Here is a 25467-nt window from a genome sequence, read left to right as displayed (position 1 = left end):
CAGCCTCCATCTCTCACCCCAGTGATTTTGGGAGTCTGTGCCATGAGCTGGGGGTTTAACTAGATGACCCCATTTGACCCTGCTCACCCCAAGGAAAGAAGCAGGCAGCTATCTTCCTCAGCATCTACTGCTGTAGTAGGAAGCAGGATGCTCAAGGCCATCCTAACCCGAAGCCATTCATAAGCCAAGAGGGGCGTCCCATGGCTTTGCTCCTAATGCCTCATATCTTGCTGGGAAGGAAAACCAGGTCAGTCTCACTCACCACATCTGTGCACCACGCTCCAGGAATGCTTGGGGGCTGCAGGACAGCCACTCCACAGAGTGGGTCTCACCCTCTGCTTGCCCCGCCAGCCATCTGCCAGGCCTGGGGAACAGCGGCCTCCGTCCCAGCCTGAGATGAGGGCGGGAAATGCTGCCAGTCCTTGGGCTGGCGGTAAGTGCGGATGGAATGGAGGGTTAACACTTGGGAGTGGAGGAGACCCTGGGTCAATCCAGGGCCTAACCTTATTGAATCATTGGCTGAGAAGCCATCGAAGGCCAGCTCAAGGTTCTTCGCATGGGCTAGATTGGCCAGACCCCATCTCAACTCGTGCCCACCTGCCGCACGCACCACCGCCTCCCTGCACAGACGCGGCACACACACACCACACAACACAACACCACACCACACAACACTCATTCACTCTATCAGAAGATGAGGAGCCAGAGAAGGCGCGGATCCCGCCAGTCCGATAAGGAAAACCCGGCGGCGGGGCCATTTTGGGAAGGAAAGAAAGCGCGAGCCAAGACCTTGACCCAAGAGAGCGCCGAGGGCGCGACGAGGCCAGAGGAGAAACTGCGAGGCGGCTGCGCGCAAACCCGACGCTGCCGAGCCGGGAGGGCGGTGGGCTCAGCGGGCCAGGGCGGAGCCCAGGGAGGGCGCGCCGGCCCGTCTAGTTAGTCCAGGCGCGCTTCCTGGAGGAGGAGGAGGAAGGTTTACCGCCCGAGCAGCCGGGATGAATGAAGGGGGCGGAGCAGGCGGCGGTCCTCGCAGCGGAGGCCCCCTGCCGAGAAGAGGGGGCGGAGGCCGGCTGCGCGCTTAAAGCCGATGCCCTGAAGCCCTTCCTCGACCCGCCGCAGTGGCGTGACTCCGTGAGCCTCTGGGCCCGTCGAGTTTCTTCGCGGAAACTTACCAGCGCCCCCAGACCCTAACCTGGAGACGCCTGTGCGGGCGCACGGGCCGAAGAAGCCGGGTTTACACGTTCGGGCTAAGTCGCCACGAGCTTCCGAAGAAGCTGGTCCGGAGCCGACAGGGAGCCGACAGGGGCGCGGGTGAGGGAGCGGGGCGGGCGAGCGGGACCCAGTCCTGGGCCTCGCCTCCCGCGCCGGGGCGGGGTGTCTGAGCGGCATTAGGACCCAGCGCGGTGTGGGGGTGTGTCGCCAGCTCCCTCCGCTGTCCCGCCCGAGACGCCAAGTTTGGGGTGCGGAGCACCCGGTGAGGATCCCGGGCGTGCGCGCGTGTGTGCAGCAGCCCGGTAGCCGATCACCAGGGCCATGGCCGCGGCCACCAGGCGCATGTTCCATGTCCAGCCTTGTGGTGGGTGCCTGAGCCGGCGGGCACCGCGGAAAGGCTGTCCGCTCTCCGCAGCCCCGGCGTGCGAGGCGGGGACGCGGGCCGTCGGGGCGGTGGGGGCAGCGCGGGCCGCGCCTGCGGGGGGCCCCGGGGCGTCGTGGGCGAGGCTCGTGGGGGGTTCCCAGCCAGGGGCAGAGTCGGGATGAGTTCAGTCACTAACGAGTGGGTGTCCTGCTGCGTAGACGGGTGGTGAAGGGAGGCCCAGGGACGGCATGGGGAGCACTAAGCGCTGGAATAATGCTCTGCATCGCAGTCTTGAGATTCTTAAGTTTTTGAACCAATGAGGTAGCCCGCGGAGGGTTGGGAGGTTTGGAAGTGGGCGGGTGGAGCTGGGGATTAGTTTTTAGTAGCCCAAGCGCCGGCGTTTCAGCATGCTGCTGCCTCCGAAGGCTTCACGTACCTCCTGCGCGGAAGTCTGCGCACGGGTAGTGGTTCCCGGCCTCTGGCTGCCCCCTGCGCCGCTGTAGCAGCCTCTCCAGCGCAGTTCGCACACCGAGGCCCGCCCGGGTTTGTATGACATATATCTGGACGTGGGGCGCCCGGGATGGGAGTAGGGTGTGCACCATTCGCCACTCTTCCAGACCTTGGTCACCAGGTCACCCTCGCCGTGTTCATCGCCGTGGTCTCGGCTGCTAGCCTGACTGCCCCTGCTCCTCTCTTCTGGATGCAGCCCGGGTTCTCACCCCGCTACCTCCTCCCGGACTCCCAGGGTCTCCGAGTCTAGAGGAAATTTCCTGTCGTGCACGCGACCCCATCCTGTGGCTTTCCTTCCTGGTACAGCGAGACACAAACAGCCGGGACCATCCGGGGCCCAGCGTGAGGAGCGCGCACAGCCACCCCTACCCATCCCCCTTGAGGACCAACGGCTCCGCCTTCCAGGAGGCACAGGACGTGGGTGGTGGCCCCAAGGGAGGAAGGCAACGAGGGGAGAAGGCCGTTGCCCCATGGGCGCGTGAAGTTGGGGGCGGCTGCACGTGTGATGGGTGTTGATGGCCACCGGGACCGACGTGAGAGTCAGAGGAACAATGTGTCGGGAAGCCTACAGGCAAAGTATTGGGCTTGGCAGCGAAAGAACAACCCGAGAACGTGGCCTGCTACGACAGGGAGGTTGGAGGCAGCCCCCTCCCAGCAGTCCCAGCTGCTGAGTTCTACCACTGAAACCTTCATTTCTTCACGGGGTACTGTTAATTACTCGTGGAGAAAACGTGCTGAGAACATCTATCTGCGTTCTCACCTAGGCGGCCCCCAGCAGATGGGCTAAAGAATAGTAGGCTTGACTTCCTCTGGGTCCTCAAGAGGAAGTTCTCTCTCTAGTACTGTCCTCTGCTCCTTTTTCTCTAAGGTTGGTGTGGGTTGGGTCCCTGGGAAGGGGAAGAAGAAGAAATGAGCAGGGTTGGTGAGGGGTGAAGAGCAGAATGGCATTGTAGACTGTCCAGGGCTGGTCCTTGGAGCTAGTAACAGTTCTTTGGCTTCCCTTGCAGAACCCTCTTCCATTATGTCACAGAATGGATACTTGGAGGATGCAGGTGAGTACACTCATCTGTGGGTGTGTGACTAGAGAGAGCTCCTTGGTCAAAAGTCTCTAGGGAAACTAGTCCATCTACCTGGGTGTTCATGGGTGGTCCTCTGCTGGTTCTGGGATGACTTTGGATCCTACCCTTCAGAAGGTTGTGTGGTCAGAGAGGCAGCTGAAACTGCCCTGGACACTAGCAGGTCTCTTGTGGCGGCGTGGTCCTGTGGTCCTGGGGTGGCAGCCTGCTCCCTCTCATGGGCTATATAAAGCATCTGGTGATTTCCCATGTTCACTTTACAATGCTCTGGTTATGTGACCAACCTTAGGGCAAGTATTTGGATGCCCACATCCCTCAGTCCTGCCCAGCCCTGTGATGGAGGGGCTGCTGTTTTTCCTCTAAACTTTAGAGTCTAAAGAAACGTAACTCGCTCTGGCTAGTTTGGCTCAGTGGTTAGAGTGTTAGCCAGCGGACCAAAGAGACCCAGGTTCTGTTCCCGCTAAGGGCACATACCTCGGTTGCAGTTTGTCCCTGGCTCCTGTTGGGGTCGTGTGGGTGGCAGCCAGTTGATGTGTCTCTCTCACATCAATGTTTCTCTCTCTCTCTCTTCTCCCCTCTCTCCCTCCCACTCCATCTGAAGATAAATGCAAAAAAGTCCTTGGATGAGGATAAAAAAAAAGAAACATAACTCTGCTTCTGTGTTCCCTGCTAGCTCCGGTCTAACTCTCCCTTCCCCATGTCTCTGGGCTGGCTCTGTGCTGCCTCTCCTGTGCCCAGACCCAGGTACTGGTGTGACCATCAGAGGGCTGTCTAGTGGGACAGTGTTTGGACAGACTGGTGATGGTGCTCTTACCCAGGGTCCCTAGGGCATGACGACTGCATGTGCCAGGCTGCTGGCAGGCAGGTTAGGTATGTGGCTGGGCTATAGGATGGAGGAGGGAATGGGGCATCCCAGGAGCATTGTAGGGACTGGGTAGTGTCAGTTGTGCAGGTCCCAGGGAGAAGGGGGCAGTGTGAGGGTGACACAGGAATAATGGGTGCTTTGGGTGACAGAGGGGAGGCTGGGGCAGGTCGGGGCTGGAGAACCAGGTTGTCAAAGCACAGCGGGCCTGGAATTGGGGAGGAAGGCATTTTTTGTGGACATGAGCTCCATGACAAAAATTGTAAGGACACCTTTTGACCTAATAACTTTGCTCTGGGCTCTGAGTGTAAACCTAAGGCTAGGGTTCACCATCATGGGGGCCTTGACAGGGGAAACCTTACTCCTGTCCAGAAAGGACTCAGGCTGAGCACAGGACAACATGAAGGGTATAGGGCCTGGGATGTGCAGAGGAAACCGCCATGTGAGAGTGGAAGTGAGTCAGGGTGAGTCACTGCCTGGCAGGTGTAGGCGTGCTGCTGGCCCTTGTTTCTGCACAGGTGTTAGGCATTGGTGGGGTCTGAGCTACAAGGGCCTCTTTCCTGGGATCGCCCAAAGGGTAAACCATTGAGGACCTGTAGTCAGGAAGACTGGGCCAAGAGTGAGGCAGGACCCTAGGAGAATTTAGGATTAGAACATCTGCACCTCAACAGGAGGCCTTCTTATAGGAGGGAGCCTGTGCTGTAGGGCAGTTGTAGGAACTAAGAGGCAGACCAAGACCTCAGTGCTCTGGGGGTGCCGAGGTGCCGTGGCATGCCCCTCTCCCACACGGGGATGGGGCTGAGATGAGACCTCCTCCTGCAAGTCCTAGACCCTGTCAGTCCCTTGCTCTATTTCTCTGGCTTTCTTGCTTCCTGGGTCTTGTCTGATGTCTGGACTGTGTTTCTCAGCCTTGGTGCTTTGCCCACAGGCCCTCCCTGGGAGGAGGCACTCTAAAACCCTGTACCAACCAGGTAGGGACAGAGAGGTCTGGGTACTGCAGTGGCTCTGGCTTCCCTTAGCTCCCATCTGAGGGAGGTTAGCCAGGCAGGTCTGGGTCCCATACCCTGGAGGAGATGCTGAAGGACATACGTGGGTCAGACTGTGCAAGGCCCTGGTTTCCGTAGCTGAAGAATGTTGGAGAAAGTTGTTGGGTGGGTGCTGGCCCCTGGGCTGCCGTACTCTGAGGGAAGCAGGGCCCAGACGATACTGTCTGCCTGGGCCTGAGGCTGCCTTCTGCCTCCGAGAGGCCTCCCTGACCACTCACTGAGTGCACCAAGTGGGACAGCCCAGGGACCTGCTCCTTGGTCGTGAAGTCTCTCCCAGGGTGTCATGCTGACAGCCAGGCCCTCTTGGGGTGTCTCTTTCTTGGTGGTGGTTGGGTCTCCAGGCTACCTCGTGTGTGACACAGATGATGCCTCTGAAATCCAAGAGGAGAGCCCGGGGGAAGAGGCCTTCGACACAGTCCACTCCTCCACCTTTGATTCTGGCGAGAGCATCCGTTTTTTTGTAAACATCAACCTTGAGGTGCCGCCCACCCAGGCTGGTATGGCGGTTGTAGCAGGGACAGACTGGGGAGAGGGCAGGGGGCTGGGGGCTGGGGACGGGGCCTTGGAGACTGAACAGGTATGGCCCCGGTCCAACAAGAGAGACCTGAGGAGATGGGTTGGCGCCCTGAGCACTCCCCCTTTTTTCTAGCTGAGAATGAATCGACTGGTGGCTGTGGGCTCCTCCACACCTCCCGAAAGGTGAGCGGCCCATCTGCAGGACAGGAGACATTGGGTCCTTGGCCACTAGTTGGGACTGGAGGTGGCTGCTCCCCTCTTGTACTACACAGGGATCTCACACTAACCCAGGGCTGATCTGCTAGGCCTTCCCTTCCGGAAGGGGATGTTGGTCCTGGTGGGAAGGGGCAGCCAGGGGCCACGTGGAGGAGAGGACAGGTAGTGACGGCAGGTCTCACTCACGGACCTGTGTGGGGTCCCCACAGTACCTGAAGTTAAAGAACTTTGAGGAGGAGATCCGTGCGCAACGGGACCTAGATGGCTTCCTGGCACGGGCCAGCATCATCCTGAATGAGACGGCCACCTTGCTGGATGACGTGCTGCGGGCCATGGTGCTCCGCATAGCCCATGATCCCCACAACTTTGAACCTGACTGCAACTTGGACCAGCTTATGTCCATGCTCTTCACTGATGCTGGGGCCCCCATGGAGGGCAAAGGTCAGACTCACCTCCCCTCCTGGGCGGGGAGGCCAGGGAGGTGGGCCAGCTGACCCTTCTATCTCCCTCCACTTGCCTCAGTTCACCTGCTGTCAGACACCATCCGCGGAGTCACTGCCACAGCCACAGGGGTGCAGTACCAGCAGTCATGGCTCTGCATCATGTGAGTTGCCAGGCCACCACGCTTGGCCTTTCTACATGTCATCTTGGAGCCAGGGATCCCATGTCCCTGCAGAGGCTGCCCACCCGGTTTAGGAGGGAGCACTCCTATTACATTTGGTCATCTTTTTTAGTCCCTATCAGAAGTCACTGGAGGTCAAAGTTGGGTACTCTGGGCAAGGTCCCACCATCAAGAATGGCAACTGTGTGCCCTCCTTGCCCCTGGCAGCTCTACCTCCAAGTCCCTACAGAGGCGGCACGTATGCATCAGCCGCCTGGTTCGCCCGCAGAACTGGGGGGAGAACTCCTGTGAGGTGCGGTTCGTCATCCTGGTGCTGACCCCACCCAAGATGGTGAGGAGAAGTGTTGGGGAAGAGGGTTCCAGGTGACCTTGCTGTCTTCTTTGGGGCATCTCTTCCATGTGCTGGAGTACCCGCGGTCCTGGCCTCTGGAGGTCTCGTTCCCACCTTGTCTCTCCGTCTTGGCCCTCCTGCGTTTCCTGAAGCGTCCTTGCTAGGTCCTCATCAAGCCCTAAGTGCTCCAAAGATTTCCCCAAAGAGTGTATTTCCTTTCTGACTGAAAAGAGATACTTCTAAAAATTATTATTCAAACATAGGGGCCTTTCTTTGGCCTGCCCCAACCTAACCCTTCTTCTAGTTGGCTGACGATGGTTTGCAGCTCTGATTCTCCCATTTCCCACCCCCAGAAAAGCACCAAGACTGCGATGGAGGTGGGGCGCACCTTTGCCACCATGTTCTTGGACATCAGCTTCCGCCAGAAGCTCCTGAAGACCCGCACAGAGGAAGAGTTCAAGGAGGCCCTGGTGCATCAGAGACAACTGCTCACCATGGTGAACCAGGTCCCAAACGTCGTCATAAAGGGCTACAGTACAAGCTCCATCAGCTTTCAAAGACCCCAGAAGGTATGGGGTCAAGGTGGGCCTGCGGGCAGGGGCGGGGCACGGGCCGCATTGCTAACAGGCACCCTGCTATAGTCCCTGCAGCACAAAGATTTTCTCCCTGTGGGAAAGGGCATCCGGGAGGACTTGGCCCGCAGGTTCCCTGTGTACCCACTGGACTTCACTGATGGTATGTAGCCCTGTGGTCCCCGGAGCTCAGCCTGTGTGGCCAGACCATAGAACAACCATATGCCTGTCCAGCGTCTCCAACACACTCTCTGTCCTGTTCCCCATTCCTAGGCATTATCGGGAAAAACAGGGCTGTGGGCAAGTACATCACCACCACCCTGTTCCTGTACTTTGCCTGTGTCCTGCCCACGATCGCTTTTGGGTCCCTCAACGATGAGAACACTAATGGGGCCATCGGTGAGGGGCTGGAGGTCAGTGGGGAGTGATGGGTGGGGCTCGGGACTGTGGTGCCCGCCTGACTATTCCACTTCCTCAGATGTGCAAAAGACTGTGGCTGGGCAGAGCATCGGAGGCCTCTTGTATGCGCTCTTCTCCGGGCAGCCGCTGGTGGTGCTGCTGACAACCGCGCCCCTGGCCCTCTACATTCATGGTGCGGTGGGGTTGTGGTAGGGAGACCGTGCCTGTGGGCCCGAGCCCCAGCCCTGTCCTGACCGCCCACCCGTCCTGCTGCCTGCAGTGATCCGTGGCATCTGTGACGACTACAATCTGGACTTCAACACCTTCTATGCATGGACGGGCCTGTGGAACAGCTTCTTCCTTGTACTTTATGCCCTATTCAACCTCAGCCTGATCATGAGTCTTTTCAAGAGGTGACAGGGCCTTTTCTGAAATGCTGGAACTTTGAGCAGGAGGGAGACCAAGGCCAGGGATCTGGGTTGGCCTCCATGCCAGTCTCAGGTCCTATAACCCTAGAGAGGTGGGGTACCCCCACGGAGAAAGCTTGGGACTGGTCCTCTTCATGACAGTAGGAGGTGAGGGGCCACACCGAGGCTCAGCGAAGCCTCCCCCCCACAACAGCTCATCCCCATCTTATATGAGGCATATCATCCCCTGGCAGGTCAACAGAAGAGATCATTGCCTTGTTCATTTCCATCACATTCATGCTGGATGCTATCAAGGGCATGGTCAAAAGTGAGTATTTAACCAATGGCCACTTGCTGCCTGAGGGATCTGAGTTGGATGGGGGGTCATGGGCTATGGCTGGGGGAGTTAGGCAGCATGCAAGCCAAGGTTGTTCTCATGCTCCAGGGTGCTCTGAGGAGCAGCACCTCCTGTGCTGGAGGGTGACAGGGCTGCCCAGGCAGTGTTAGATGCGCTATCAGAGACAAGGCAGAGGGACGACGACGGGTGGGGGTGGGGGGTGGATGGGCACGCTGATGGGTTCTGGCTGATGGAGAAGGCCAGCTTCCCCCCACTCCTCCCAGATGCCCCTTCTCCCTTCAGGGCCCCTCTACCCCACATCCAGGAGGAAGCTGGGCCCCAGTCTCCCAGAACCCAGATGGCTGAGGCCTATTGGCCTGTATCCACAGTCTTCCAGAAGTACTATCATGGCAACAACGTTGGGAACCAGCAAAGAGATTATTTCCTGAAGAGCCTGCTGGGCCTAGGCACCAGCCTCAACACCAGCTTCCACACCACCCTCAACAGCAGCCTCCTGGCCAGCTCATCGGAGCTGACCTCAGCAAGCAGCCATTCCACTGAGTCCCCACACCGGGACACTGCCGTGCTCAGCCTCCTCATCATGCTGGGCACGCTGTGGCTGGGCTACACCCTCTACCAATTCAAGAAGAGGTGAGAAGGGCCTAGAGGTGAGGGGAAGGGGACACAAGCCCCTGGACCACACTGATACACCCACCTGTGTCCCCAGCCCCTACCTGCACCCCTACATGCGGGAGATCCTGTCAGACTGTGCCTTGCCCATCTCCGTGCTCACCTTCTCCCTCATTTGCTCCTATGGCTTCCGGGAAATTAAGAGTGAGCTGGGACTGGACCGGAACGGGAGTGGGGTGGGGCGGGGTGCTCCCGTGGAACTACAGGCTGGAGCAGGTGTCTGTATCTGCTGCAGTGAGCAAGTTCCGCTACAACCCCAAGGAGAGCCTGTTTAAGATAGCTGAGATGCACTCGCTGACCCTGGGGGCCATCGGCAGTGCCATGGGCCTCGGCTTCCTGCTCTCCCTGCTCTTCTTCATCGAGCAGAACCTGGTGGCTGCCTTGACGAACGCACCAGAGAACAGGTTCACGGGGCTAGGGAGGGAGGGCTGAGCAGGGTGCCCCATCCTCAAGGAGGCAGCAGGGGCTCTATCCACATGTCCCTGCCTGTCTGCTGCAGACTGGCAAAGGGCACGGCCTACCACTGGGACCTCTTGCTCATCGCCATCATCAACGTGGGGCTGTCTATGTTTGGGATGCCTTGGATCCATGCTGCCTACCCCCACTCCCCAATGCATGTGCGGGCACTGGCTCTGGTGGAAGAGCGCGTGGAGAATGGGCACATTTATGAGACGTGAGTGTGAGAGTGGCATCTTGAGGCCTGGGGCAAAAATCATGTGGGCCCTAAGGTGGGGTAGCCATGGGAGGGAGGTGGCGCTGAAGTGCCCTAGCCTGAAGCCAAACGTGGCCTGAGGTGGGGCATGGCCCATGAACCGGGCCGGAGGTGATCCGGTTCTCTGGGACCATGCAGGATCATGAATGTGAGGGAGACGCGTCTGACCACCCTGGGCGCCAGCATCCTGGTGGGCTTCTCCCTCCTGATGCTGCCCTTCCCACTGCAGTGGATCCCCAAGCCTGTGCTCTACGGCCTCTTCCTCTACATTGCCCTCACCTCCATCGACGCCAACCAGCTCTTTGAGCGTTTGGCCCTGCTGCTCAAGGACCAGGTGAGGATCTGGCCTTGAGTGAGGGGTGTGCAGGGGAGATACAGTGGTGCCTGCCCACACCTGGTCCCTCCCGTCCACAGGCCTCGTACCCACCTACCCATTATATCCGGAGGGTGCCTCAGAGGACGATACACTACTTCACGGGCCTGCAGGTCCTGCAGCTGCTGCTGCTCTGTGTCTTTGGCATGAGCCCCCTGCCCTACATGAAGATGATCTTCCCCCTCATCATGATTGCCATGATCCCCATCCGGTACAGGAGGGTGGGCAGACGGCTGGTGGGGCCAGCTGGGTGGAAGAGTTGGGAGGCTGGGACGGGTGCCCTCTGCCTTCTCCCTGATTCAATATTCATCATCTTTCTGCCCATTCCTCCCACCCACCAGCTACAAGCTGCTGCCCCGAATCATTGAAGCCAAATACTTGGATGCCATGGATGCTGAGCACTGAGCCTCTGACTGGCAGGCCCTGGCCACACCCCATTCATCGGTCCCTCCTGGTCTTCCCAGCCTGGCTGTGACTTTGGGGAGGTGTGGGTGTCCTGGAGTGCTTCTCTATGCTGCGCCCCCTCACAGCTGCCCCAACAGGCCTAGGGCATCTGTGCATTGTTCTGTGGTATGTGCCTGCACTTCTCATTGCCTTTTGCTTTGGGTCAAAACACTGCTCAGGGCAACTTCTGCCTAGGGTGGGACTAAGCAGGGTGGATTTTCTTTTGATAAAAGAGTCAGATGCCTGAAAGAGAAACGATTTCCTTGATTGTGTAAGGAATTCGCTGTATGCACAGTAGAGAATAAAGCTCCTGTTTCTATGCTTCTATGTGCTGTCTCCATCCCTGTAGCCCTGCCACAGCCTCTGACGGCCACCTGAGGACCCTGGGGTGGGGGACAAAAACGGATTCATGTGTATTGAGTGACATTTGTTTGCTGGGAGCTCCAACTCTGCACGGTGGGTGCTGGTCCAACAGGGAAATGTGAAAGATCCCAGAGGACTTTGTGCTGCCAGAAACCTACAGGGGAAGTGTCTGGGAACAGAATGTGGGGACCCTGAGGAGAGGACTTGGGGTCAGTGAAGAACATGACTGGTGTGAGAGATCAGCAGCGCTGGGAGCAAAGGGCCCTGAATCTCAGGCAGTTGCAAAACAGCCAGATCTGACACTGAAAGCCAGTGTGTTGACTGGCAGTTTTGAACTATCAGTCTGCTGGGTAGATTCTAGAATATATACGTAGGGGTTGTGGTGTCGGGCAGGGACTGCATGCTACACCAGGCAGTGCTGGGAGAAACCAGGTGGTGGGGACTGGTTTGATGGAGAGGGAAGGTACACGTTTCTGGTCACTTGGTGGTTGACCAAGGTCCACGACAGTGGCAGCAGGCAGCAGGGACTTCAGATCTGAGGCTCAGGGGAGTGCCCCTGTGTGCACCTGGAGCAGCAGCAGTGGTAGGCAGAGCACCTGGCTCACAGACGCTCCACCACATCACCTTTTAGGACTTTGACTTAACAGATACACCAAAGACCAAAGGAGAAGACGAGAAGACATCTGCTATATCTAAAACCAAAAAAGGACTAAGATGTAGATATACAAAGAATTCTTACAAACCAACACCAAGACAGGGACTCTGAGAGAAAAGAGGCAATGCTGGGAGAAGGGAAAGAGGGGGCCATAGATGCTCAAACACCTCGGGAATGTGAGAAGTGCAACTCAACAGCACGCGGCACCTTCTGCTGGGTAGCCTAGCAAACATCAAGGCTGGATGACCAAGTGGGAGATAGGGGGACCCTTGTGCACTGATGGGGGAGTAGAGGCTGGGACACACTCAAGACACTTCACCCTCCAACCGAGCAATGTATTTGCGGGGAATGAGGAGCTGAAGTTAAAAGGAGGTGGGAAGTGTACTGTGCAGGACAGACTCTGGGAAGGGAGCTGAGTAACAAACAGGGAAGCCTTGCCCCAAGCTGCATATACTTGTCCCACCCATGGAGCATGTGAGCCTTTGGAGCCCTCTCCCCAGTAGCCTGGGTATCCCCTGAGGGTGGGTCATGTCCAGAATCACCAGCAAGGAGCAGGCAGGCCCCCAGCACCCACCATCAGCCTAGCCAGACATCGCCTGCCACCAAGGAGACAGCTCAGAGGAGCTCGGCCGCTGGCGCTTCCAGGGCAACAGCCCAGCTAGGCCTTGCAGGCAAGACGGGGACACAAGACTGATGTTCTGGCCTCAGCCACACACACAAGGAGAAGAAACAAGGGTTAAACCCAGGCCGCAGGTCACGCTGCCAGGACTGAAGAACAGGGCCTGGAGGGGTCGTTCTCCAAGCCTGGGAGTGACCCACCAGCATTGAGGACATGGTCACCCCTACCCCCTGGCCTGCTGCACACAACAGGCATCTCTGAACATACTCAGGGTTGGCTACCTCCTCCTCACCAAACACCTGCAGGAAAGGCAAGGGAGCCATCCCTGGCCCCCAAGGTCCCTACCAGGGAAGGGCACAGTGAGGGTCTGGGGCGTCTGAGTCAGGCCTCGTGAAGGACTTGGGGGCCCCAGGGTGAATAGGGCATGTCAACTCAACTGGGGTCAAGGACTCCATCCCTGCCTTAAGAACGAACTTGGCATTATAATCATAAGCCGGCATTTGAGCTGCTCTGATGTGTAACTCCACACAGCAAAAGCACTAGACATCCCACACAGCCCGCCCCCAGCCCAGCCACACCATGGAGACCCGCTGGGCAAGGCCCCCGCGATGGGTGGGTGAGCAGCATGGACCTGGCATGGAAAAGGTCAGCCCTGGAGGTGAGACCTGAAGAACGAAAGCAGAGATGTAACACTCCAGCTGGCAAGGCCACGCGGACACCCTGGACATGGCCCTCCCCGCACCTGACGGGTTTCCTGCTTCTGCCAAAGGGACTCAGGAGACAGACACCTGCCCGGGGTAGGTTTCAAAGCAGATGCATCCAGTTTATTTTTGAGTATCTTCCAGAATCTTTATTTGCCGCATTTTAAAAACACTGACGTTGTATGGTCCTTCCCCAAACCCTCGATCCTGCCAAGACCCCTTTAACACCCGAGGTCCTTTCAGGAGCCAAGGCCCGGAAGCTGTAGGAGAGACCACTGGATTCCCCAAGAGCCAGAGAATGGTGTCCCTTGCCCAAAGTATCTCCAGACAGCCACCTGCTCCTCCAGACTGGTGAGGCTGGTCTGGTGGGTCTATCAAATCTCACCCCCAGGAAGTGGTACCGGAAACCCTGAGGGACATACTCGGAGGGAGGTGCCTGCCTGAGGGAGGCTTCAGGTTAGCCCTCCCCAGACCCTCGGTGAGCATGCTCATCACTGGCCCCAGAAGTCAGGCCGCCAAAGTATTCCTGCAGCTCACGCAGGGCACGGAAGCGATGGGAGATGGCATTCTTCTCAGCTTTGGGCATCTCTGCATACCTAAGGGGGGACAGCGGCAGTTCAGAGTAGGGAGCCCTGATCGGGGAGTGTGTACAACCCCCACACCATTCGAGCCCCAAACTCAAGGAAAGGCTAGTGGGGCCTCCAGCTCCTGGCAGCCAATTAATCTCTTAAAAATTGGCAAGTTTTTAATTCCCCTATAGGTAGGAACCCATATTGCTGAATGTGGGAGGACAGTAAACTTGTTCCAATGTGTCCAAAAGTCATTAAGGGAAGCTGGGGACGGGGGGATGAGCTGCATGTTTGATCAGCTTTGTCATCTGTTGACAGGAAGCAGTGGGGCCTGACAGCAAACACAGCAGTCTCCTCTCGGGCACGGCGGGGGTGGGGGCGCCGTGGGGGCCAGCCAGTGGTCTGTTCGAGAATCCCACACCCCAGTGGTGGGCTTCTGATCTGTGCTGTCCAGTATATGACCACTAGCCACATGTGGCCATTTAAATGTAAACCAATTACAATGTAATAAAATGAGCTTCAGTTTCTCAGGCGCCCTAGCCACATTTTAAATGTCCCATAGCCACTTGTGGCTAGTTGCTCCTGGCCTGTACAGTGCAAACGAAGAACATTCCTGTCACCAAAGTGCGTTCCTGGACAGTGCTCTTTCATGTTGTTCTCAGCCCTGTCTGGCTATTGTGAGGCCTCAGGCCATGATCCCTATGGGCACCTCGAGCCTGGAAAACCTCACTCCAATAATGGCCAACATGTCCCATATAAATAAGGGAGGAAATTAGTATCAAATACCCAGAACACTCAGCACAGTGGGGTTTAATGTGATGCCCACTAAAAGCTGAAAAAGTGTTAACACTTTTCCAAACTAAATGGGGGAGTAAGAAGATCATCCCCCAAAACTGTCAGGTATATATACGCATGACGAGCCAAGGTCAGAGAGGGGAAGCCACAGAGGTCACATAGCTGCTCTGCTGTGAGCTGGAGCCCGAGCCCACGCCCACATCTCCCAACTACGCCTGGCTGCCTCTCCCGCCGTGGACTGGGCCACCCAGATTCCTCGCGTCCACCCCAGCAGAGCTGCCTTCGGCTGGAACGGCACCCTCGGAGCCTGCCTCTGCATATCCGCGTGCCTGCACACTCAGGCGGGGCACCAAACAACACAGACCAGGGCTAGCCTGGCCCCAAGAAACTGGGCTCCTTACGTTTGCTCATATCCATCAGGCTGAAAGCAGGGGTCCCAGCCAAAGTCTCGGCAGCCTCGTGGTGCCACAATCCGGCCCTGCCAGAGAAAAGGGGACAGGTATGTCACTGGGAATGGGGCCCAGAGATGCATTGGAAGGAAAACAATAGCCAGTTTATGGCTTTGGTTAAACCGTATTTACTAAAAATATATGGTTTCAAGGGATCATGGAACCTGCAAATGTTTGCTAAACACATAAATAAAATGCACAGCAGGACAGCTCTCCCTTCACACACAGGGAGGGACCATGTACTTGATACCCCTGGAGCCACCCTCCTTCTCCACAGCTTTGACAAATCGTGGTCTATCAAAGAAAAGTCAATTGAAAAATTGACAGAAACAATTTCTCCTAATAGGAATTTAAGGGCCCTGCACCTTGCAGAGAAGCCCCATGTCTGTGACTATTACTGCATTTCTCAAAATGCAAGGGAGGCTTTAACAATGAAGTGAAATAACATAATAGAATTTAGCACAATGTTCAACATAGAAATGAGCTCAATAAATAGTGCCTGTAATAGGCAAACTACAGCAGAACAAACTAGTCCAGTGTCACAAAATGTCATGTTGCCATGAAAGCAATGGAAGAAAAAATTTAAATAATATGACAGGTAGTAGAGGATGGGGATTAGACACATAAATGCTAAGTCATCCAGACCAAAGACAAGTTCTGCTTCTGCTAGCAGGGAGACTGCGGCAGTCACTGGACGACTCTGAACTACAACCAAGTAACATGTTTTTTGAACAGCTGCAGCGGGGCAGGTAGTGCTGTCAGCACTGAGGTTACAGTAGGCCTTGGCTGGACCATTGACCTATACACTGACAGGTCATGGGTTCAATTCCTGATCAGGGCACATACCCAGGTTGCAGGTTCAAGCCCTGGTCTGGGTGTGTATGGGAAGCAACTGACTGATATTTCTCTCTCTCCCCTAAAATCAATTTAAAACACAAACAAAAGCATTCCAGGCGGAGGATACAACTGGTGCCAAGGCCCTGAAAGGGGAAGAGCTTGGCATAAGTATTACTGAAAGGATAATGTGATTGGCTTCAGAGTGCAGATGAAAACAGAACATGAAGAAATAGGGATACCCTGAATAAAGGGGGGGCCAGGAAGCAACAAAGTACACGAAGCAGCCAAAGCAGGGGAGACAGTAGGGAATGGTGGAGATCGCAGCAACTAAGCTCTGTCAGCAGGGCCTGTGGCTATTCAAACTTCGGATTGAGAGAACATTCTCGTGTTCATAGCAGCATTATTCACAATAACCAGAACGTGGAAGCAATAAATGTCCACCAATCGATAAACAGATATAAGTGTGGTGCCTCGCCAGTGTGGCTCAGTTGGTTGAGCATTGTCTCATGCAACAAGAGGTCACTAGTTCAATTCCCAGTCAGGGCACATGCCCGGATTGCAAGCTCAATGCCCAATAGGGAACATGCAGGAGGCAGCTGATCGATGAATCTCTCTTACATTGATGTTTCTATCTCTCTCTAAAAATTAAAAACATGAAAAAATAAATTAAAAAAAAAAAAAAACATTGAAAGTACTGACACATGGGAAAAAAGTGAATTTGTGTATGTTTTTACCACACACACACACAAATCTAACCAGGTAGGGAAACTGGACACTTCCGTGGTCAGCCCCTGGTGGAGTCTCTGGGATAGAGCTTTGTGGGCTACAGTGGGACTCCTGGATTTTACCCTGAGAAGGGACAAAGCAGAGGGGAATGCCAGAAGGTGCACTCTCTCCATTCTGCCACAAGGACCAGGTAGGGGGTGGAGGGAGGGGTGTGGGCCCTATGGGCAGCAGCTGAACTTCACAGGTAGGCATGAGGTGCTGAAAGGCAGTGGGGAAGGAATGAGTTGGGAGAAGATTCTCTATGAACATGAAAAGTGGGAGAGGCTGAGATATTCAAGGGAAGCTGTGCCTCGGTAGTTGAATAAGGAACTCGTATAAGTCTGGGCTATAGGCGTAGCTCTGGGAGTTGTCCTCTTCAGTTTCCACATCTGCATCTCAGGAGGGCATCTAGTGCAGTGCTCTGGGTACACAGGCCTCAACAGCTGTGAGCCACTGTGCATTCCCCTACAAGAGCAGCCTTAGGGGTGACACAGATTTTGGGATTAACAGCTGCCCAGGGACTGATCTGGGCCAAGTCCTGGGAAGTAGTTGCGGCCTCGGGGCCCTCCCCGCTACCCTCTAGCAGAAGACTCTGGGCTGCCCGCTGGAGTCGCAGCGCCCTCTGGGGGCATGTAGAGGAAGCAGCATAAGTACGCACCGAGGTCCGGCCCCTGAACAGGCGCACCGGCTCGCTCGAATCCCCAGTGCTGAACGCAAATGTGCAGAGTGCATAGGCCGACTTGTCCTCGAACCCGGCCAGGAGCTGGTGGAGACCTGCGGGCAGGTGCAGTGAGGACTCAGCGCAGTCGGTGCCGGCCAGCCCCCACTCCCCACCCTGAAGCCCCGGACTGGGGGACACGTGCCAAACTGGGGCGTTTATACATGTCATCAGATAGGCTTTATGCTGATAAACTTGGAAGTTGAGTCATGGGAGCAAGCAAGGGTTCATTATTCTATTCTACCACTGTACATGTTTAAATGCTCATTAATATAACATGTTTTTAGAAGCACCTAAATAGGGAACATTTTGGTCTGCAACTGTAGGTGATGGGGTATGCATTGCTGGGGCCCAGGAGGGGAAGACCCCAACCCAAGGCCAGGTCCCAGCTGAGACAAGGACAGGCAAGCAGTCAGTAGGGCCAGTCCTCTTAGCCAAAATCAACTGCAGTTCCTTTGTCCCTCAAATTCACAGCTCCCATCACCCCTTTCCCATCCACTCTTTCCACATCTCAGAGCTCCCTGGAGCTAAGTGTGCAGGGAAAGTGTGAGCTCCAAGTTATAGGTGGGGAAACTAGGGCGAAGAGAGTCTCCATGGTGGGGCTGGAACCTGAGATTCCTGATTACTAGTCGGGGCCCTCTCCTTAGACCACCTCTGGATTCTCAATTCCCAACAGATCTAAAGGAAGAAATAAAGCAGATAATACCTTCAGGCTTTAACTTCTCCAGAAACCACTTTCTGCAAGACAAACAAAGGCGAGTCAGACACCAGGAAAATGGATCTTCCAGGCAACATCTTCTCTGGGTTGCACACCCCCAGGGATTAGAGCCCCTGGACAGCCAAGGGGCTGACATGGTGAAGAATGTCTCAACTCAAAATGAAGACAAATCATCCAATAGGAAAAAGAAAATGGAAGTAAACAGGCCATAGATAGAAGAACCAATAATTCAATGAAGGCCTCAAGCTTACTAGTAACTAGGGAAATGTAAATTAAAACCGCATGTGATATTTCACACTCCCCACATGGCAATGCATACTGTACGTGCATATGAGTGCCACTGTCTTGGCAAACATATTGGCAATCTAAGTGTTAAATAAATACATATCCAAGACCCAGCAACAGCCCTGGCTGGTTTGGTTCAGTGGTTAGAGCGTTGGCCTGCGGTCCAGAGAGACCCGGGTTCGGTTCCCACTAAGGGTGCATGCCTTAGCTGCGGTTTGTCCCCGGCCCTGGTTGGTTGTGTGGGTGGCGGCCACTCGATGTGTCCCTTTCACGTCGATGTTTCTCTCTCTCTTCCTCTCTCCCTCCCACTCTATCTGAACAAAAAAATGCAAAAATGTCCTCAGGTGAGGATTAAAAAAACAAAACAAAACACAAGACCCAGCAACAGCACTGCTGTGCATTTACCCCCCAACCTCAGAGAGGGGTATTCAAATTGGGGTATTTGTACCCTAGAGATACTTCTGAGAGGGTCCAGGGCACTGGTTGGTTTTAAGGAAATCCACTGTCAGATCTTGACTTCCTTATTTTCTCTTTCCTGAAATCGATCTGCCCATGAATGTACCTCTTCAACCAGTGGGTTCCCCTTGCCCATCTCCACTTACACAATCACATTCTCACACTTTACAAAAGAAAGGCATGCCTCTCCCCCATCCCTAATCCTTCCTCAGGACAATCTGAAATATTAGTGTTAATGCCAAGACAGTGAATAAACCTCAATATCAAATAACCAATCATTTCCAAGTTCAGGTGGTTTTGTGGGCAGGTCCCTGTTAGGGGTTGGGGGAGCACTCACATGTAGGGGCCAGGGAGGCCCCCAAGGGCATTGAAGCACAGACAGGTGTCCTCAACCAGTACAGGCCCCTGCACCTGCAGCACAAGGAAATGCAGCCCTGAGACCCGCCACCAGCAACAGGCCTTGACGCAGCCTTGAATTCCCAGGCCATCCAAGCTGGGCCCAAGCCCACAGCTAGTTGGGATCTGCAGCAGCAGCAGAGGTTCATCTGCTACCAGGATTATCCCTGGGCTGATCTCATATTCCGTTTTAGAGATAGGGACACCAAAGCCTTGGTAGGTTTTAAATCCTGCTCCAGGCACAGCAACAGAAAGGATGGGATTCATACTCAAGCAGCCTGACCCTTCAGAAAGTGTTCTTTCTCAGTCCCACAGAGATAAATGAGTGCAGGGGTAAATGTATGTGGGGAAAATGTAGGAGCTGGATGTATGTATCTGAGAATCAGACAGAGAATTATGTGTGTATACGGTGCTCTGGGGAGATACTATGCAGTCAAGATTGAAAAAAGGCAGTATTCCAGGGCTAACATGAACTGATCCCAGAATAGCTAGGTTTGGGCAGGTCCCTGAAGTCATAACAAATTGTGCTCACACTACTATTCCCCACTCATTCCCAGCAGGCACAGGCCCCAGGACAGGGGAAATGAGCAGAGCACACATGCAGAACAAGCACCTGGCGAGCTGCCTCTCGACACTTCTGTATGGAAATTTCATCAGGCTCTCCCTGGTATTCGGGCACTTAGGAGGGAAAAGACACACAGAGTCAGGTCACCAGCAGACAGAGAAATCAACCCATCTTTTAAAAATAAAACAAAACAAAGACATACAGTCAATTTTCCGTGCCACCAAAGTACATGGAAACTTGTCTCCTAGAATCTGAATGACCTGTTCCAAAATGAAAGAACATCATCACCATTTGTTAATGATTCCCCATTATTACACAAGCTGTCATCCACCAGTCTCATCAGGTAACTCTCCTGTCAGTCCCCTAAAACTTACCAAGTCAGGCCCATGAGCCTCACCCCAACCTTCAGGGTCCATCCCAGCCAGCAGGTCAGCTCCTCATCTCCTCAGTCTCCTACTTCAGGTCTCTGTTCATGCTAACTGCCTATCCAGAACACCCACTTCCCTTCTCAATGCTCCCAGAAATCCTACCAATTTTCCTAACCCAGGAATTCTCTATCACGAGTTACCCAGAATCCAGAAGGCCTATGAACTTGGATGGAGGGGGGGGAACCACCTCTTTTATTTTATTTATTTTAATCCTCACCTGAGGACTTTTTTTTTTTTTTTTTTTTGCATTTATCTTCAGATAGAGTGGGAGGGAGAGTGGGAGGAAGAGAGAGAGAAACATCGATGTGAAAGAGACACACCGAGTGGTTGCCACCCACATGACCCAAACCAGGGCCATGGACAAACTACAACCGAGGTACATGCCCTTAGTGGGAACTGAACCCAGGCCTGTCCGGTCCGCGGGCCTACATTCTAATCGCTGAGCCAAACCAGCTAGGGCGGAAAAAAAAAATTTTTTTTAAGAGAGAGAGAGAAACATCCGGTTTGTTGTTCCACTTATTTATGCATTCATTGGTTGATTCTTGTATGTACCCTGACTGGAGATCAAATCCACAACCTTGGCATATTGGAGCAACACTCTAACCAACTGCGTTACTCAGCCAGGGCCAATCCTCATTGTTTTAAAATTATGGTAATTACATACACTGCTAGATTGAATCCTTTAATACATTAATAAAGTAGGTGTAACTGATCGCAAATATTTATAATATTTTGGGAACTGTACCTCAATAGATTTCCTTTGTAATTCTATGTATTTTACTTGGCATATTTAAAAATATTTTCCTGAAAAGGGTCCAGAATCTTCATCAGTCAGCCAATGGGTAACACGGGATGAGGAGGAGTTAAGACTTCCTGTTTTAGGCCAGCTTCAAGTCCATCTTCTCCAGCGAGCCTCCTCTGGCCACTCCAGTCCCTTCTTTTAAACGTGGGAGGGCCATGTTCTCAGCAAGAGGCTGAGGCTGGCTTAGGGTTTGGCACCCACCACCTTGCACAGGGCTCTGTTCAGGGTGGTGCTGCCTATCTGCTTGACTGGTCTGGCCTCGGGATCTCAAATCTTTGATCAGCATAGGGCTCTGGTTCCTGAGAAGGCCACCTGTTCTGGAACAGAACTGCCATCAGTCCCTATGCTGTGGACAAATGAAGGGTCTCCTAATGAATGCACCCCACTGGTCTGCCTCAGATATATCTAGTGGGTGCCATCCTGATTCCCCACACAGGACCCCATCTGCTTGGCCATGGCTGACTGAGCAGGGGCTAAACCTGGACACACGCAAGGCCAATCAGAGCTAGTGTCTGCAGAAGCCTCACTGCCTCCTCTACTAGGAGAAAAGGAAGCAGAAATAGGAAAAGGGATGCTCATCCGGAGAGAACTACGAGGACGGGACAGCCCCTCGAGAGCCTCCTTAAGTCCTGTGAGACACCATAACGTACTTCCGACAGTCAGGCAGTTTTATGAGCTCCCTGGTGTCTGTTCCTTGGCAGCCAAAGACGTTTGATCAACGCCCAGAATCCTCACGGCTTGCCGCAAAGTGCCTGTGGCCGGGAACTTTGGATCCACTGCTTCCTTCACTCTCCCTCTCATCATCCCCACTTCACAGATGCGGAAAAGGGCCGGGAGAGGCTGGGGACCACATTTCTGGACCGTGGTAGGCCGTGGACGGCCCGGTTTGGATGTCTGTCCCACGCCCGTCCGGCCCCTGCCACGCCGGCGCCAGCAGCGCGTCCTGGGTCCGCTCCAGAAGGGCGCACGGACCCGTTTTGAGGTCTAGCTCAATCCGGCGCTAAGGACCCCACCACTCCTTCGGCTCCCACAACCTCGGAGCTCACAAGCCGTGTCCCGGGCCGCCCCACTCCGCGCGGGCTAACCTCCTCCACACGCGCGGGTCCGACCCACCCCTGCGGGTCCGACTCCTCCCGCGTGCCGCCTCCGCCTGGAAGCCCCTTCACCCGACCCCCAGCCGGCCCCCCGCACCCTCCCGGCACCTCCTCCAGCTTCTTGGCGTTCCCCGTGACAAACACGATCTTCTTCCCGGCCAAGGAGGCCGCCATGGCGAGCCGGTTGCCTCGCGGTCCCGCCGGAAGACCCTCCACCTCGGGTTGCAGGCGCTTCCGGCTGGCGGCGGAAGGCGTGGCCGGCGTGCGGCCGGTGATCGCGGTGACAGTCTTGGGGTCCCGTCGCGCCTCGGGGGAAAGGCGGCGCTGGGCGCCCGAGTCCTCGCTCAGGCCGCCGGGAGCAGATGCCTTTCCCGATGCCCAGCCTGGGCGCCGGGCGCGAGCAGGAAGGAAAATGGCGCGGCCCCCTGCGCCCCCCTGCGCCCCCCGGCGCCCCCCGCAGCTGTCTTCCTGAGTGGAGGTTGAGTGCTCCGAGATCAGCCTCTCCCACCAAGGGCCGCTATCTGCAGGACCAGAGGAGACCATCCCAACCACCCGCCCCACCGCCGCTTGCGCCCCTCTCTGGGACGGGGCACCAGGGGAAGCGGAGAACCCCCTCCTCGCTACCCCGAGGCCGTCGATGAGAGGTCACCTCCAAGGCTGCCCCTGAGAACTGTGGCTGGGCAAGGGTCCCCAGGCCCGGGTCTGTGTTTGTATTGTAAAGCCCCGGCCCTTTAGCTCCTCCTTGCCCGCCAGCTATGAACTTCTTGAGTGTGAATTTACACTTGGCGTAGTCTACTTAAAGCAAGCTCGGTCTTTTCACTCATCTCCCTGGTTTGCGACTTAAGTCTTTTGATCCCCGCATTCCTCAGCCTCCCAGATTCATCATCCCTCTCAAGACTCTCCTCTCAGTCAGATCTTTGTATCCTGAACAGAGTAAAGAATAGAATGTGCCTCCAGCAGACCCACCTTGGCGACAGGCCTTGACCCCTGCTGACTCCCCATTGGGCAAGGCAGCTGCCTTCCTCCTGGGACTCAGTCGCCAAGGGTTAACAGCAAGGGCAGAGAGGAGTATCAGTACTCTGGAATTCTATCAGTGCCTGGATGAGTTATTTCTTTTACTTAATGACCTCTGATAATCTCGAATTTTTTTAGACCTTCGAATTTGTCCTTAGGGAATATTTAAAATTCCATGCTCTCTAAAAACTGCTCAATGACCATAGTGTTTGCATTGTACTGGCTAAAAGGCATTACTGTGTTCTAGGACAGGTCCTGAAGTTTCTGGATCAATACCCTTTCCACATTGTGATTTGTAAAGCCCCATGGAGTTGATTTGGGAAGCAGTGGGTTAGATTCAGAGAGTGGGTAGCCCTCTATGTTATCTTTTTTCTTCATGAAGTCATAGAGAATCCTCAGGGAGGTGGAAGGGCAGAGGAAGTTTCCCTGATCAAAGCTTCAGCTACACCCTTAGGCTAAGAGGAGATTGCCAGGGGCTGGGCACAGGCATGTGGTGTACCACAGGCAAGTACCATGTTCTATGGTCAACACAATGACCCTGGGAATACTAGGTGATGAGAGAACCACTTGGTTAGGGAGGGTGATCAGTCACAGCAAGCTTTGGGAGCTCACAAAGAGTTAATAAGCAGGGAGTACTGTTAATGGATATTCATTCACTTTATTTTTTAATTTTTATTTAAAACAATATTTTTTCTTTATTGATTCTAGAACAGTGGTTCTCAACCTTCCTAATGCTGCAACCCTTTAATACAGTTCCTCATGTTGTGGTGACCCCCAATCATAAAATTATTTTCGTTGCTACTTCATAACTGTAATTTTCCTACTGTTATGTCTAAGGCAACCCCTGTGAAAGTGTCGTTCAACCCCCCAAAGGGGTCGCGACCCACAGGTTGAGAACCACTGTTCTAGAGAGAGGAAGGGAGAGGGAGAAAGAGAAACACTGATGAGAGAGAACATCAATCAGCCGCCTCCTGTATGCCCTTCGCTGGAGATTTGGCCCACCACCTGGGCATGTGCCCTGACTGGTAATCAAACCAGCGACCTCTTGGTGCATGGGTCGATGCTCAACCACTGAGCCACACTGGCCGGACTATTCACTTTAGATAGACCTCATTCTAAATCTGAAGGCCTAGGAGCCCAAGAGCTTGGGAGATGGGAAGAGATATGTGAATACTCAAAATTGTATACAAAAGTTTGTGTATGTGTGATCTTTGGTCAGGACTCTTGGTTGCAAGTGTTAGAAAATCCTAAGCAACAAAACAAACAAAAGAAATGTATTGATGCCCTGGCCGGTTTGGCTCAGCGGTTGGAGCGTCCGCCTGCGGTCCAGAGAGACCCGGGTTCGGTTCCCGCTAAGGGCGTGTACCTCAGTTGCAGTTTGTCCCCGGCCCTGGTTGGTCGTGCGGGTGGCAGCCACTCGATGTGTCCCTTTCACATCAATGTTTCCCTCTCTCTCTCTTCCTCTCTCTCCCTCCCACTCTATCTGTACAAAAAATGGAAAAATGTCCTCGGGTGAGGATAAAAAAAATTTAATAAAAGGAGAAATGTATTGATTGGTTCATTTAATTGATGAGTCAGCGTATAAAGAGAGTCAAGTTCTTAGTTGCTCTGAACAGAAAGGAAGGAGATTGCATCGTTCATTCATTCATTAAATAGACTATGCTAGAATTACAATGTGAATTTTAAAAAATGTTTTTATTGATATATTTTTTTTTTTTAGAAAGAGAGGAAGGGAGAGGGATAGAAACAACGATGAGAGAGAAACATAGATTGGCTGCCTCCTGCAAGCCCCCTACGGGGGGATAAAGCCTGCAACCCTGGCATGTGCCTTGACCTGGAATCCAACCAGTGACCTTTTGGTGCATGGGACGATGCACAACCAATTGAGCCACACTGGCTGGGCCAATGTGTGAATGTTTACCCCCTGCAGCAAGGAATATGACTGGAAAACTTACTAGAATTAGAATTACACTCCCCTCAATTGGGGAAACCAGTTAAGCAAAGAAGGATAATTCTTGCCCTCAAAGGAGCTTGTCAGGTTCTATCAATTCTACCTCTGAAATAGTTCATGACACAGTCCCCTCCCCTCCCCTCCCCTTCTTTTCTCACCTGAGGACATCTTTCCATTTTTTGTTCAGATAGAGTGGGAGGGAGAGAGGGAGAGGGAGAGAGAAACATCTATGTGAAAGGGACACATCGACTGGCTGCCTCCTGCACGACCTAACCAGGGCCGGGGACAAACTGCCACTGAGGTATGTGCCCTTAGCAGGAACCGAACCCGGGTCTCTCTGGACCGCAGGCCGACGCTCTAACTGCTGAGCCAAACTGTGAGCCAAACTGGCCTGGGCCACAGTCTCCTCCTTTTCACCCCCACTGTGACTGTCACCAGTCCAATCCTGTTGTTTTCACCTGGACCAGGAAGATAGCTCTCCCTACCATTTTCTTTTCTTTTTTTTACATTTTTTGATATTTTTGTTCAGATAGAGTGGGAGGGAGGGAGAGAGAGAGAAACATCGATGTGAAAGGGACACATCGAGTGGTTGCCACCT

General features: G+C 54.4%; 2 protein-coding genes across 7 annotated transcripts; one reads left to right on the top strand and one right to left on the bottom strand.

The window, feature by feature from the left end:
• Nucleotides 1–1126: 1126 nt before the first annotated feature.
• SLC4A11 (solute carrier family 4 member 11) lies at nucleotides 1127–10684 on the top strand. 6 transcript variants are annotated; one of them, XM_036245925.1, is made up of 21 exons: nucleotides 2478–2743; nucleotides 2909–2925; nucleotides 3064–3138; nucleotides 5412–5567; nucleotides 5720–5769; nucleotides 6012–6243; nucleotides 6325–6406; nucleotides 6632–6755; nucleotides 7109–7324; nucleotides 7397–7490; nucleotides 7601–7726; nucleotides 7806–7919; nucleotides 8007–8139; nucleotides 8388–8461; nucleotides 8860–9121; nucleotides 9198–9304; nucleotides 9396–9564; nucleotides 9660–9833; nucleotides 10011–10206; nucleotides 10287–10456; nucleotides 10587–10684. In XM_036245925.1, the coding sequence occupies exons 1-21, from the start codon at nucleotides 2592–2594 to the stop codon at nucleotides 10648–10650; spliced, it is 2787 nt and encodes a 928-aa protein (XP_036101818.1). In that variant the 5' UTR covers nucleotides 2478–2591; the 3' UTR covers nucleotides 10651–10684. The 6 variants fall into 6 exon arrangements, 5 of the variants coding, with proteins under 5 accessions (XP_036101817.1, XP_036101816.1, XP_036101815.1 ...); XM_036245924.1 differs by lacking the exons at nucleotides 2478–2743; nucleotides 2909–2925 and adding an exon at nucleotides 1127–1311 and having other exon boundaries at nucleotides 3094–3138; nucleotides 5433–5567; XM_036245923.1 differs by lacking the exons at nucleotides 2478–2743; nucleotides 2909–2925 and adding an exon at nucleotides 1127–1311 and having other exon boundaries at nucleotides 3094–3138.
• Nucleotides 10685–13161: 2477 nt separating this feature from the next.
• ITPA (inosine triphosphatase) lies at nucleotides 13162–22149 on the bottom strand. Its single transcript, XM_036245591.1, has 8 exons — nucleotides 22013–22149; nucleotides 19783–19840; nucleotides 19629–19693; nucleotides 18957–19030; nucleotides 17867–17898; nucleotides 17101–17216; nucleotides 14793–14869; nucleotides 13162–13623 (listed from the first exon to the last, which is right to left on the bottom strand). Exons 1-8 carry the CDS (start codon nucleotides 22076–22078, stop codon nucleotides 13485–13487), a joined length of 627 nt encoding a protein of 208 aa, XP_036101484.1. The 5' UTR covers nucleotides 22079–22149; the 3' UTR covers nucleotides 13162–13484.
• Nucleotides 22150–25467: the final 3318 nt, after the last annotated feature.

This window comes from Molossus molossus, unplaced genomic scaffold, assembly GCF_014108415.1.
Source record: "Molossus molossus isolate mMolMol1 unplaced genomic scaffold, mMolMol1.p scaffold_m16_p_6, whole genome shotgun sequence".
Classification (NCBI taxonomy): Eukaryota; Metazoa; Chordata; class Mammalia; order Chiroptera; family Molossidae; genus Molossus; species Molossus molossus.
Note: the sequence above shows the minus strand (reverse complement) of the source record. Positions and strands in the feature narration are given on the sequence as shown.

Excerpts from the sequence above, each read along its gene's own strand:
- SLC4A11 (XM_036245925.1), top strand. The coding sequence starts at position 2,592 with ATGGGTGTTGATGGCCACCGGGACCGACGTGAGAGTCAGAGGAACAAT. Across the intron at positions 6,244-6,324 it reads GGCCCCCATGGAGGGCAAAG|TTCACCTGCTGTCAGACACC; the intron begins GTCAGACTCACC and ends CACTTGCCTCAG. Across the intron at positions 9,834-10,010 it reads AATGGGCACATTTATGAGAC|GATCATGAATGTGAGGGAGA; the intron begins GTGAGTGTGAGA and ends GGGACCATGCAG.
- ITPA (XM_036245591.1), bottom strand. The coding sequence starts at position 22,078 with ATGGCGGCCTCCTTGGCCGGGAAGAAGATCGTGTTTGTCACGGGGAAC. Across the intron at positions 19,841-22,012 it reads ACGCCAAGAAGCTGGAGGAG|GTCATTCAGATTCTAGGAGA; the intron begins GTGCCGGGAGGG and ends ATTTTGGAACAG. Across the intron at positions 14,870-17,100 it reads TGTTCAGGGGCCGGACCTCG|GGCCGGATTGTGGCACCACG; the intron begins GTGCGTACTTAT and ends TTTCTCTGGCAG.